The following is a 13,860-nucleotide window of genomic DNA, read 5'->3' on the forward strand; positions in this document are numbered from 1 at the left end:
AATTGTAGATTACTTCATTTACTTGCGTGATGCTTTAGTATATCTAGTAGACTAGTACCATGTGCTTTGTATATGGTCATTATGCTACCCTCAATTTTTATATAGATTGTGTTTTATGAGAAAAGAAGCATCCCAAGTTTCTGTGGTGTAGTGGTTATCACGTCAGCTTTACACGCTGCAGGTCCCCGGTTCGATCCCGGGCAGGAACATTATTTTTATTTTATTTTTAAGTTAGGAAATACGGAGTATGAAGAGACTGAGAACCGTAGTTTTAATTTTACTTATTTTTCATTCGGTATTACTGTCAGTTTTTTGTTGTGAATCATGAACTAGGCATATCTATAGTGATCGAGGGGGAAATGATCCCATGTCTCAGGTACCACCAGGATCGACTTTAACGAACTAAGCTAGTTTTGGGTCCGTGTGATCTGTTAGGATAGAGATCGAGTGGAAAATAATCCCAGATTTCGGGTACCACCATGACTTTAATGCACTAAGCTAGAATTGGGATTCGTATGTTTCCGTTTATTTGTGTTGCTTGGTTTTTCAGGTAAACCTATGTACACCATACTTGTAATATTTCTTGTACATTAGATTTACATAATACAACTAAATGTGCTCCCTTTTTTTAAATTAGTACAGTTAATAAGCAACTTTGTTTATGAATTATGAAACTTCCATGATGTTACATATACGGAGTAGTATATAAGAAAATAGTTTGGCTAAATTTTGCATTATTTCTATTATGAAAAGTTGAAAACAGATCTTTACAGTTAACACTGTGTTTGAAAATAGCTTGGCTAAATTTTGCATTAATTTTATTATGATAATAATCTTAATTTTGTATTATATGCGTGATGCTTAGTATGACTAGTACCATGTGCTTTGTATATGGTCACTATGATACCTAAATGGGCACATAAATTTTGCTTTATGAGAGAAGAAGCATCTCAAGTTTCTGTGGTGTAGTGGTTATCACGTCAGCTTTACACGCTGCAGGTCCCCGGTTCGATCCCGGGCAGGAACATTATTTTTATTTTAAGAAATATGAAGACTGAGTACCGTTTTCCCTTTTTGGTCGTGAATCATAGCAATCATATCGATTTTGAAAGTTGACAAAAAAACTGAAAATTACTTTATAATTTTCATATTTTGTTTGTATTTGGTAAAAAAACAGAAAATAAAAAATGATAACAAAACTAGTTTTGGGATCTGTGTGTTCTTTTGGGGTAGAGATCGAGTGGAAAATGATCCCAGGTCTCAGGTACCACCGTGGTCGACTTTAACAGACTAAGTTAGTTTTGGGATCTCCTTGTGTTATTTTGGGATAGAGGTCGAGTGGAAAATAATCTCAGGTTTTATGTACCACCGTGATTTTAACAAACAAAGCTAGTTGGGATTTGTATGTTTTCCGGTTATTTTTGTTGTTTGGTTTTTTCAGGTAAACCTAGGTACACAATTATACTTGTAATCTTATACATTAGATTTAGAAAATACAACTAACTGTGCTCCTCTTTTTTTTAATTAGTACAGTTAATAAGCAACTTTGTTTAGGAATTATCATGATGTTACATATTTCGTACATACGGAGTATAAATTAGAAAATAGCTTGGCTACATTTTGCATTATTTTTATTATGAAAACAAACCTTTAATACCGTGTTTGGAAATCAAGTTATACACTTGTACAATTACCAATAAATTAAGCCTTAATCCGAAAAGGATGGGGGTTTGCTGATATATTATCTACTGGTTAGTGAAATGTAACCATTCTGAATCATCCATTGAAGACTCCAGTGATTGTTGACGTTCTTATAACTCCAGTAAGCCCAACCAAAGGATGCACGACCGTACACTTGCAGTTGTGCATTTGCAAAGTTTTGAAAGTCTTGTTTTGTTGCTCCACTCACCTGCCACTCAGCTACCCATTCCCCTGCAATATATCAAAATAAACAAAATAAATAAATGAGATGTGAACAATGTTCAGAGATTTAGGCTTCGTTTGTTATGACGGAAACATTTACAAAGAAAAATGGTTTTTTGTGGAAAATATTTTCCGGAAGGAAAATCCAAATGGAAATACTTTTCCCTTGGTTGTTTTTGTCAAAATAATTTTGCTGGAATCTCTTAAAAAATATTAACACAAAATTAGACGATAATGTAAAGTCAGACAATGGCTTCTTCAATAAATTTAAAGATGGTCGTGGGTCGGATCGGGCTGGACCCACACCAAGCCCACTATGCATCGTGTTGGACAGGCCAAGAAGTTCAAATAGGGCCCAGGCCCACAGGTTGTCGTGTCGGGCCGGGCCGTCGTACCTAGGGCTAATTTTACTAAATTTAATGTGTTTTGTCGTGCTTTTTCCAAAAAATGAGGTACAGCCCCAGCCCACGGCCCACGTCTTCATGCTCGTGTCGGACCGTGCTTTTTTCGTACCCAACTAGTACAAAGGAAAATGTATGTTTCTCTGTGCAAAATTCTTTTCTTACCCACTTTTCCTTCGGTTGGGCTGGCCCAAACAAACAAAACAAAGTAAGGAAAACCATTTCCCTTCAAAATGGTTTTTTCCGCGAAACAAACAGAGCCTTAATATATACGGAGTATGTATGTAAATGCAAACTAGAATGGCTAGTTACTTACCAACAAAAGTAAGGGGCCCATTAGAGGTGGTGACATAGCCCAAATCCGAGGACCTATTATTGTTGACAAAATCGATATTCTGTTGAACACTCATGTTGTCAAATATGCTGGAGAAGAGGTTGTAGTAATGTACATCAATTACAGTCAATTGTAATCCACTAGCAAGAGGAAACAGCTCCCTTGTATCAATTGGCCCTAATCGATTTGACATTATAACATATGCAGTTGAAGAGTATTTACGAACTGCATTGTATCCTAACTGATAGTAGTTTGACAGTGTCTCCAATGTTACAGCAGGTGCTACAGGCTCGTTTATCAGCTCTACTGCTAACAGGTTAGGGCGTTTTGCGTATCTGCATTAGATGTAGATCATGTGTTCAACACAAATTAGAAGGTGCATCCGGTTGTATATAGCTTACCAGTTTAAAATTAGAAGGTAAACCCTGTTGACTGGTTGTATGTGTTCTACATGCAACCGGACACACATTTTTACGGCTTAAAAGCACATTTTACATATTTAAAAGCACATTAACGATTTAAAAACACATATTTATATATTTTGCATTCCTTTTTACTTGCAAAACTTTGTTTTTTATAGGTAACAATGTGTTTCAAACTACAAAAAGTGCTTTTAATTTGTAAATATGTTTTTGAGGGGTTAAAAGTATAAAAAGAACTGGAACTACGTGCAAACTGGTGTACCTTCTACCAATTAAATTTTTTAAATTTAAAAATACATTTTTGCGGTTAAAAGCGCAGTTTTACAATTTAAAATCACATTTTTTACAATTTGAAAGTACATTCTTACAATTTAAAGGCACATTCATCTTTTCAGAAAAGTTTTTTTTTTTTTGTGTGTGATTGTTACAACTTAACTATACGTGCTTTTAAAACATTGTGTTTTTTTTGTTTGTAAAAATGTGCTTTTAAATAAGTAAATACATGCTTTTAAACAATAAAAATGTGCTTTTAGAAGGATTAAAAATTCTGAATACATCAATTTAGCTTCTACTAAATTGATGTATTCAGAATTTTTTGTAACACTGAGAAAAGGTTGAGTTCAAGAAAGTCAAAAGTGGGAAACATGTATCAAAAGTTCAAAACCATTTGTTTCTTTCTGAAATTTCCACTCTGATTTTCTGAAGTCAAACTTTCCTCAGTCCTACAGCAATGCATTTAGTTATGAGAATGTACCGTGAAGCTAAGAAGTCAATAACAGCAACACTTTGTTGCACAGTAGCATCAGTTTTTCCCCATTCAAGAGATCCATCTCTAGTTGCACTGTGTTCATTCCCATTTTGTGACCCCGGTGCAGCGTGCAGGTCTATTATAACCTTGATACCGTATTTCCTGCAGGATCAAAATATGCAATTAACAATTTTAAGCTCCCTTTATTCACATATTAACAACCCTAGAACTGATCAATGAGAGCCCGACCCACTGGCTCAACCCAAAAATTAGCGGGTTTCGGGCAAAATATTTAGGTCCAGTTTTGGGCCCCGACCCAAAAATAGCTGAAAGTCCGCTACTTTTGGCCCGAATAGCGGGTTTTGAGCACACAAAATCGACCTGATGTGTGCCCCAGCCCGACACAATGGGCAGCATTTTAAGGTCACAGTCCCACCTGAACCCGGCCCAACCTGCCTTTTGATCAGGTCTAACAAGTCGGTGTATTCAACAATAGTGATTTTTTTTTTTTAAATGTACTCCCTCCATTTCGTTTTGATGTATCCATTTCAGAAAGTGGAGAGTTTTTAAGAAAATTGGAATCTTGGTTTGGTATAAATGTAATAATTGGGTGTAAGAAAAATGATTGTATGTAAGAGATTATAATAAAAAAACGAGAGAGAAAATAATAAAGAAATAAAGGTAAGAGAGAAGAGTGATAATAATGGGTGATAAAGGAGGTGAGAGAGTGGGTATATGGGGAAGATAAAAGAATTAAATAATAGGGGTGGGGAAATTTAGGTGGGAATATGAGTAGAATCTTTAGGTATTTTGATAATTAGATAGAAATGTAAGGGTATTTTAGGATAAAATGTAAGTCCAAAAATAGAAACGGATACAACAAAAAGAAACGCTTAAAATGAAAACGGATACAACAAAAAGAAATGGAGGGAGTACAAAATTAGACTTACTGTGCCCAAGTGAAGGCATTGTCTAAGGCTTGCAATGATCCTCCCACGAAAGGCTTAGGGGGTGACGGGTCACTGGCTATCCACCATCCAACAGGAATTCTGACAGCATTGAGTCCATTCTGAGACATGAACCTGAAATCATCTTCAACAATGAACGTGTTCCAGTGTTCCTGATAAGACACACACAAAATGTTCATATTTTGTCAGGAAATCTCAAATTTCTACTGAAGTTGGTGTTTTAGCTATATATTACAAATTGCACCAGAAAGTGACACTAGACCCGTCAAAAATCAATCCAACTTGAATACCGACTAGAACTGAAAATACTGTGTCTTGAACAAAATTTTGTGACCCGTAACCCGTTTTCACCTGTATCCGAGCAATTCGAAAAGTAATGGGTCAAAACCCGAGCGAACCCGTTTTGACCCGACTGATTGAAAATCATAGTAAATACGTTGTTGGTTACTATTGTTGGGTGTAATATGATTTTAAGTTGAATCATAAGTTATGTTATTGTTGAATTTGACTAAATACAAACTTGTGTAGGAAAATTTGTTAATTTGTGACCATATTTTGTACTCGGTATATTTATTAACTAAATTAATGAAAAAATAATACGCGTTTTAAAATCTTGCGAACCCGAAAGTTATGAGTCTTAAACAAGCATTTGTAAACCCGAAAGTTATGAGTCTTAAACAAGCATTTGTAAACCCGAAAGTTATGAGTCTTGAATATGCATTTGTAAACCTGAACCCGAAAGTGAGCTATCCGAATGAACCCAAACCTATAAATAAATTTTACTAATCCGACAGACCCGTTTGACGGGTCCAGGCGTAACTCATAAGTGCATGCTGCTTAGAATGCTTACCCTCATAACTTGTGGGGCTTTTTCAGGGCCATAACCATTAGTAATCTGGAATTCCCCTCTTGGAGTTCCAAATACAGTCATAACAAAAACAGATGGGTTATCATCCCCCCAACCACCATCCCCTGCATAATCTGCAGTTACCAGATCCTGTGTTTTTGCCTGCAAGAGTTCATACATACAACAATTGATCAATATCCATGAAAGTTTACTTATAATTCCATAACAATTAGGCTATAATAACATGTTAATTTAACCTGTAGGAAGAGACCACTAGGAGCTTGAATTCGAACACGGTTTTTATCATCAGATTTTCTGACAATGCGGAATATTTCAGAAGCTCGTGGTGTGGTGGCTTCTGCAACTACTGGAGGACTTCCTCCATTTCCCTGAACTCCTGCGAACTGATTGCTGAACACCCGGAAATTGAACGTGTTTTCGTCGATTCTCCATAACTACATACCAAAAATCTGTTACAACTTACAACATGGAGTAGCTAACCAAATTACTGCTGAACGAATCAAAAGTTTGCAACAACTTAGGCTTTGTTCTGTTCGACTTATTTCAGACAAAATAAGTTCAGATAACTTTAATTAAAATAAGTTCAATGTATTTTTTATACATTTTCACACAAAAGTATGGCACTGTTCTTTTTAGCTTAACTGCAGCTTCAGCACTTATTTCACCGTTCAGTTCAGTTCAGCTCTAAAGAACATGGCCTAAGTTTATTTCAGACAAAACAACAAGTTTTTTCAGATAAATTAAGTTTAGATAGGTTCAGACAATATAAGTCGAATAGAATTGAGCCTTAAGCTTGGAAAATGGAATTTAGGCAAAAGAATGTGTAGCTTACCCTGAATGTTTCCCAACCTGAAGCAGAATCTCTGTTAGCAACTAAGATGGTCCCTCCACCATTCTCAGCACACACATACTTTCCTATAGTCACTGATCTCAGCTGAATTTGTGTTCCATCCTGTTTATTTTTAAGTAATAAACGATTTTAATGTGTTTTAACAGAAATAACAAAACCTGAACTTAAATGCAATGTGTATTAACAGACCAAACATACATAATAATACAGAAAAATGCAATGTGTATTAAGGTTTCATACTTTGAGTGTTTATAATTCAATACATCTTAAAATAATATCTGTGACTACTAACAAAAGAAAGCACAAACAAGTGAAAGTCAAAGAAGGGACGGATAGCCTTTACAGGTTCAGCTCGAGCTCGAAGCTCATGAGCTCAGGCTCGACTCGAACTCGAAGCTCGTTGAGCATGGAAAATTAGGCTCGAGCTTGAGCTTGATAGGCTCGTTTGAGATTCGTCATCACTTTTTTTATCAAATTTCCAATGTTTTATACTTTAAAAATAAATATATATTAAAAATTAATTTATGCAAAAATATTTTATAAAGAATGTATTAAAAAAACTCGAGCTTGTACACGATCTTTCGAGCCAAGCTAGCCATTGATAGCTCAGACTTGGCTCGTTAAGATCTCGAGGTGAACTTGAGCTCGAGTCCAGTCGAGTCTGCTCGAGCCAAGGCTCGGCTCGTTAACACTTCTACTGAACGAGGACAATCATGTGAAAACTAAAAATAGAAAGTGGAAAAACACAAACCAGCAAGTCGTTGTTAGGAATGCCATCAAAAAGAGAAGGTTTCATCCATCCTTCAGTAACAAGCCATCCTCCAAGATTAACAGCCTTTACTTTTAAACTCGGGTTAATGCTAAGTTTTAAGTCAACCCTCCCAGCAGCTTGACTTCCAATTATCATACTTTGTATGCAACAAATTACCAATATTGACGAACATAAGAAGGTGAATTTTGAATTAGAATTAACCTTCATTATCATTCCCCTAATTTTTATTTTTATTTTTATTTTTGTCTTAAAATAAACTAAGTGACGAATTTTGTGTTTGATTATAATGGAAGTGGGGGGAAGGGGGTTATAAATATGTAGAGGACTGTGCAATTATTTGTGGATAATTGAGAATGCGCAGCCGCGCACTCGTTTGAACCACGTCGTATAGTTGACTTATTCTAATCATTTAGAGTTATGTTAGCTTGCATTTTTAAGTGTTTTAGGGTTGAGTTTTGAGATAAAATTATGCTAATTAAGTAATTATAATCATTAACATTGCACTTGTCTAGAAGTGTTTTTTTTAATATTTTTTTCATTCTTTTGTAGTGGACACAATTTGACTTTTAACACTGTTCATATAATCTACTTTGACTATCAATTATTATTTATAATTAATAAAAAGATAGTGAATTTTGTTATGATCGTCTCATTGTATAGAGCTATAATATAGAATATCAACTTTTTAGACTTATGTTAGTGTGCAACTGTGCACTAAGTATTTTAGGTTGAGTTTTGCGATTGAATAGGTTGAGTTGTTGAGATTGAATTATGCCAATTGTAAGTTTATAACCATTAACATTGCACTTGTCTAGAAGTGTTTTTTATAATATTTTTTCGTTCTTTTTCAGATGACACAATTTGACTTTTGACACTTTTCATATAATCTATTTTGACTACAATTATGATTTATATTCAAAAAATATTATAGTTATGTGGAGTTTTGTTAGGATCGTCTCATTGTATAGATTTATAATACATAGTATCAACTTTTTAGACTTATGTTAGCCTGGATTAAATATTTTAGGTTGAGTTTTGAGATTGAATTATTATGCTAATTATAACCATTAACATTGAACTCGTACGTCTAGAAGTTCTTTTTTAATACTCCGTAGTTAAATTGCTTGATGACTAAGAGATCAATAACTTTTGTTAAAAAATTTGGAATTGGTCACACCGTATTTGACCGGCACAATATAATTCATGAAGCTTTTCACACTTTGCGCAGATATTGAATTGACCATCTGAAATACAACCCTCAAAATTAAACTGGAACATTATTATGGAATGATTGGGATACAAGAGAAATATTCTTTTCTTATGTTGGATTGAAGAGTGGGTCTTATACGGATCTATGACATTATCATATGCGTAAAACTAGGGGTGGTAATTCGGGTCAATGGGTCAGGTTCGGGTATGGTTTTGAGTTGTGTAAAGAAATATCAGAAATATTGTAAAACTTAATATTACTACAAAATATGATAAATGGGTCAAATCAGGTTGATTTCAGGTCATTCGGGTTCGGTTCAGGTCGGGTTCGGATTTCTCTCAGTAATTTCAGGTCGGGTTCGAATCGAGTTATCAGGTCGGGTCAGGGATTGCCAGCCCTACGTAAAACTGATGATATCAATATTAAAAGAAAAGACAACTATTTGAATGAAGATTATCACTATTTGATTAAAAAGTATAACTAATAGAGAAGAAATTGGTCATACACATAAGACCGTCTAATCTAAGTTTTCGTATAGATTGAGTTGATGAAGTACGGTCACAAAATAAGAGTATAAGAGAGCAATGATGGAATCTCATATGTCCATTAGTATGTGATAAACGGGACATAATAAACTAAAAAATTAGACAATCTTTAAGGGACGAATGAAGGACACAAGTTGGTCCACTTGGCCAAGTAGCCGAATGGATTAATGGCTATCTTGTTGTTTATTGTTTACTTGACGTATAACTAAAGAGATTGAGATATGTACATGACCAGTACTCCAATTGCATTAACTCGGTGATTTCAGACCAAATATATTGATGAATGATAATAAGTGGGCGGATTAAGTTGGTATGAGTGGTTAAGGGTCTCTTGATCCTTAATTAAGGTTTGAGGTTCGAGTTTGGATGGAAAAAATCTCAACTGGGAAGGATGCTGCCCATCGAGGTACACATATAACCTCCCGCGAGAGATTAGTCTACTCGCTGAAGGCGGTGGGAACTCCTCGTAATAGGAAAAAAGAGGGGGTCTCAATATGAATAGAGTTGACAAATCAGTAAATTGGATAAAGGTTTAATTTTAAGTCTATTCAAAGCACCAAAAAAAAGTCTATTCAACTTAGGTAATGCGAAGGCGTCGATTTTGACTATGAACAAACTTTTAACTAAAACCGTCTTATGAGTATAAAATTGCAATTACACTTCATAATAAATTCTATAGTTATACTTTATAATTATTATAATTAGATAATTCTTAATTACGAGGGTAAGAGTTATAGATTTCTTATAGGTTTCCACACTTTAAAGTGTTCTTTAAAAAATTAAATCTTACTCTCTCTGTCCCAGATTAGTTGTTATACTTTTCTTTTTTCGTCCGTTCCAGATTAGTTGTTATACTTCTAAATTAGAAATGACCTCACAATTATTATATTGTCTCTCTTTTCCCACTACATTCTTTTTTGTCCCCACACCCTCTCCCATTCAATTAAAAAAATAACCCACTAACTCTTATCACATCTACTTTTTCAATAAAATAACAATTGTTAACCAAACAACCACTTATCACCTAAAACTATGTGCAAAGTAGTAAAATTATTGATATTTTACGTGAAAACTAAAGTCCTCAAGAGTAATTTTATGTGATAGAGATACATATGGTCATATATGATTCGTATGTAATTGGATAAATATTATCATGAGATATCATATTAGATTTTAATCAAACGATATTATTAAAAAAAAAAAAGATGACTATGGACCTGATCGACACAACTTTCATCAATTTCTTTAGCCCAAGTTTGAACATAAATCTTGTCATACATATAAAGATGACTATGGGCCTGATCGACATATCCCAACGCCAAAAAAGCACAACATATGAGCATTATATCACGACTCGACACAAGCACAAAGTCGTATGTTCGTAGGCACAAGACACAACCCAGCACAACAAAGATATTGTAGCACGTGGGCTTTCAATTGGGCCTTTCTTGGGGCGCCATTAGACCTGGTTATCGGGCGGGGCGGGTCAGTGTCGGTGCGGGTCAAAAGAGGGTCGGGTATTGAAAGGGTCATTTTTAGCGGGTCGATAATGGGCGGGTCAAAGCGGGTCGCGGGTCAATAGCGGGTCATTAGTGGGCGGGTCAATAAACGAGCAATGAAAAATGAAAAACAAAAGAGCCATGTGCAAGTACAAGTAAATACGAAGCTATACACGTAATTTTTTGTATCATTACTATTTTAATTTTCAAAATAATTGTAGTATAAGTTTGACCCTATAATGACCCTGTCCAATAAAGACCATGTCCAATAAGAGCCCTGCCCAATAAAAACCCTATTAACTTGATCCTAACCCTATATCCATTGGACTACCCTGTCCAATAACCAGATCTAGGCGCCATTATGAGAGCCATATTTACATGTACCACCTCAGTTTTCCTTCTGGACCCAAAAGTTGGACATGTAGTTTTGGACCATTCGTCCTCAACGCTACTGCTCAATATCAAGGGGAGTGAGTTCTGCTGAATTCTGCTACATGTGAAACATTTCACTAGGCCCAATCACAACTTGATTCTGAATCAAGTTGTCAATGTAGCAGAATTCAGCCGAACTCAATTTGTCAAATGCACAACTTGGTTTTTTTACAAATCTTTTTTAAAAATAAAATATTATTGTGTAATATGTTGTTGGGTTATTTACAATGTATTATTTTTTTTCATAATATCAACTTTTATAACTTTTATTATTAGAAAATAAGATATATTAGTAATTAAAGTGGTGCATTGACAAATATGTTAGTCAAACTGATGCATCTATTCAGAAATAGAGGATTGAAAAAATAAGTGAAATCCGGGATTTGTTTTCTTTACTACTCCATAGCTTATATACCATCATTTTAAGCTTGAAAATGAACGAAAAGAAATAGAGGGGATCATAACACGAAATTCAGTCAGATAGATTCATACTTTCTCTGTTTCTTTATTCGCCATACTTTTTCCTAACACTATTCACATGCTTTATTTTGTTTGTCTTTGATGATTTATACTCCGTACTTAAAGAAAATATATTCATGTGAAATCTTGTTAGATTCATCTTAATATATCTTTTTTGAACATACACTTTTTATAATTTTGACTTATTAATAATTAAAAATGTTAATTGTTCACGTTATGCGTTTTAGCAAGGATGAAAATCAAAGTTTTGCAAAGAAAAAGAAACGGAAGAAATATTTTGTAAAGAACAATTAATAACCAAAAATTGATCATTTCCTCCAACATTTTGAAATATTAAACACGTAATCATGGCAGTATGGAAGGTGAGACGGGCCTTTTACGTCTTGTATGTACTTTAGAGTTTTAGCCCCCACTAATCACGGAACAAACCGGGCCAACCGGCCCAAAGCAAAAGCCCGCAAAAAAAGTTCACAAAATCTTATTTTGAACAGTTTTTTTCATGAAATGTCTCTTAGTTGTGACGTAATTTATCAAGTATCCCTTTGCTTTCAGAAGTTTACCAAATTCTCCTCCCAAATGACTTAATACGTAAAATGCTCTTATTAAGACGCGCTCCGTTAACCTAATTTTCAAATTCACCAAATATCCGTATTTTATTAATACAGAGTAATTATTTCACCAAACCCTTTATGAATCTTAATTCACCAAATACCCATAACTTAAAATTATCCATTATAATACTCAATGGCTAGTTTTTTGTTTGAAAATTAGTTGTTTATTATTTACTTATAACACCTTTTTCTGACCGTTTATTGTAGTTTCGTATTGTTTTGTTAAATCATGTAATTTTTGTCATGAATTTTCTTTCAAAATAATCCTCCACATCCAATGAATCCATGTAAGTAGGAGTCCCAAACAAATTATTATATAGGGTAAATATCCTCCCACAATAATATATTTGGTTCAATATTATGGTTGTTCTTCGGTCCAACCCCGGACCGTATCGGACCGACCCGAAAATCGGACCGAAGATCGAAATTATGATAATTCAAGACCCGAAAATCGGACAGAAAAAATCGGTCCAAAATCCAGACCGGACCGATTTGTACTGGTTGTAGACCTATTTCTATTATTTATTTTTTATAAAAATTATGATAAAAAAGAAAAAATATATATACAAAACTACTTGTTTGAGGCCTTCTTAGAAGCTAATATAAAATATATCACAATATAATAATCCCAAATTCTTATATGAGACTGTCCTCACCATCAACTGATGGTGAGACCAGTTCACACTTTGCGAATTTAGGTATGTTACTTCTATAGTTTATACATGTTACTTTTTTTATACGGAGTAGTTTTAGGGGAGATACCTTCTTAGTTTAGGTATGTTACTTCTATAGTTTACACATGTTACTTTTTTTTAATAATTTTAGATGAGGTATTTTTTTTAGTTTAGGTATGTTATTTCTATAGTTTAGACATGTTAATTTTTTTATATATAATTTTAGATGAGGTACTTTTTTAGTTTAGGTATGTTACTTCTATAGTTTAGACATGTTACTTTTTTTTATACGGAATAATTTTAGGGGAGTTACATTTTTAGTTTAGGTCCGTATGTTACTTCTATAGTTTAGACATGTTACTTTTTTTTATAATTTTAGATGAGGTACTTTTTTAGTTTAGGTATGTTACTTCTATAGTTTAGACATGTTACTTTTTTTATACGGAATAGTTTTGGGGAGGTACATTTTTAGTTTAGGTATGTTACTTCTATAATTTAGACATGTTACTTTTTTATACGGAATAGTTTTGGGGAGGTACATTTTTAGTTTAGGTATGTTACTTCTATAGTTTAGACATGTTACTTTTTTTTATATATATAATTTTAGAGGAGGTACTTTTTTAGTTTAGGTATGTTACTTCTATAGTTTAGATCTGTTACTTTTTTTTATAGTTTTAGGGGAGGTACGCTATTGGTTTCGCGCTCGTCACACCATCAAGTTGATGGTGTGACTGGTCTCACAGGAGACGCACTATATAATAATATTTACAACTTCTTAAAGGAGATAATTATATTTTTAAATAGGTTATATTATATTTTATTAAGGAAAAATCGGGGTTTTCACCGGACCGAAAACCGAAAATTGATATTTCTCTACCAGAAGACCGGACCAATTACCTTAGGTCTGGTCCGATCTGAATCGGCCGGATCCGATCCATTTTTTCTATCCGGACCAATTTTTGCACACCTCTATTCAAAATAACCTTATTTAGAAAGCATTGAAAAAAAGTTAAAAAAAACAAAAGGTGTACAATAAATTTATTGTACACCAAGATAACTTTTATGTAGTTTTTTGTAACTTTAACCTATTTTTCTGTAACTTTTATATTATAAAATTAAAAGG

At 33.9% G+C, this 13,860-nt stretch overlaps 1 protein-coding gene and 2 non-coding genes across 3 annotated transcripts; 2 read left to right on the plus strand and 1 right to left on the minus strand.

The window, feature by feature from the left end:
- The first annotated feature begins 136 nt into the window (after positions 1-136).
- TRNAV-UAC (transfer RNA valine (anticodon UAC)) lies at positions 137-209 on the plus strand. The gene has a single exon. It is a non-coding gene; the product is annotated as a tRNA-Val (tRNA).
- A 745-nt stretch (positions 210-954) lies between these two features.
- Positions 955-1,027, plus strand: TRNAV-UAC (transfer RNA valine (anticodon UAC)). The gene has a single exon. It is a non-coding gene; the product is annotated as a tRNA-Val (tRNA).
- Positions 1,028-1,442: 415 nt separating this feature from the next.
- LOC110796154 (probable glucan 1,3-beta-glucosidase A) lies at positions 1,443-7,576 on the minus strand. The gene is made up of 8 exons (XM_022001189.2): positions 7,266-7,576; positions 6,497-6,616; positions 5,901-6,098; positions 5,647-5,805; positions 4,779-4,948; positions 3,835-3,990; positions 2,641-2,993; positions 1,443-1,932 (listed from the first exon to the last, which is right to left on the minus strand). Exons 1-8 carry the CDS (start codon positions 7,497-7,499, stop codon positions 1,742-1,744), a joined length of 1,581 nt encoding a protein of 526 aa, XP_021856881.2. The 5' UTR covers positions 7,500-7,576; the 3' UTR covers positions 1,443-1,741.
- Positions 7,577-13,860: the final 6,284 nt, after the last annotated feature.

The sequence above is a fragment of the Spinacia oleracea genome, chromosome 2 (genome assembly GCF_020520425.1).
Source record: "Spinacia oleracea cultivar Varoflay chromosome 2, BTI_SOV_V1, whole genome shotgun sequence".
In the NCBI taxonomy this organism is placed as follows: Eukaryota; Viridiplantae; Streptophyta; class Magnoliopsida; order Caryophyllales; family Amaranthaceae; genus Spinacia; species Spinacia oleracea.

Bases quoted from the DNA above. Each gene is read 5' to 3' on its own strand.
- LOC110796154 (XM_022001189.2), bottom strand. From the start codon at position 7,499: ATGATAATGAAGGTTAATTCTAATTCAAAATTCACCTTCTTATGTTCG. The intron at 6,099-6,496 runs GTAAGCTACACA...TTTGGTATGTAG, and splicing joins CAGGTTGGGAAACATTCAGG to TTATGGAGAATCGACGAAAA. The intron at 1,933-2,640 runs GTAAGTAACTAG...GATATATTGCAG, and splicing joins TGGGCCCCTTACTTTTGTTG to GGGAATGGGTAGCTGAGTGG.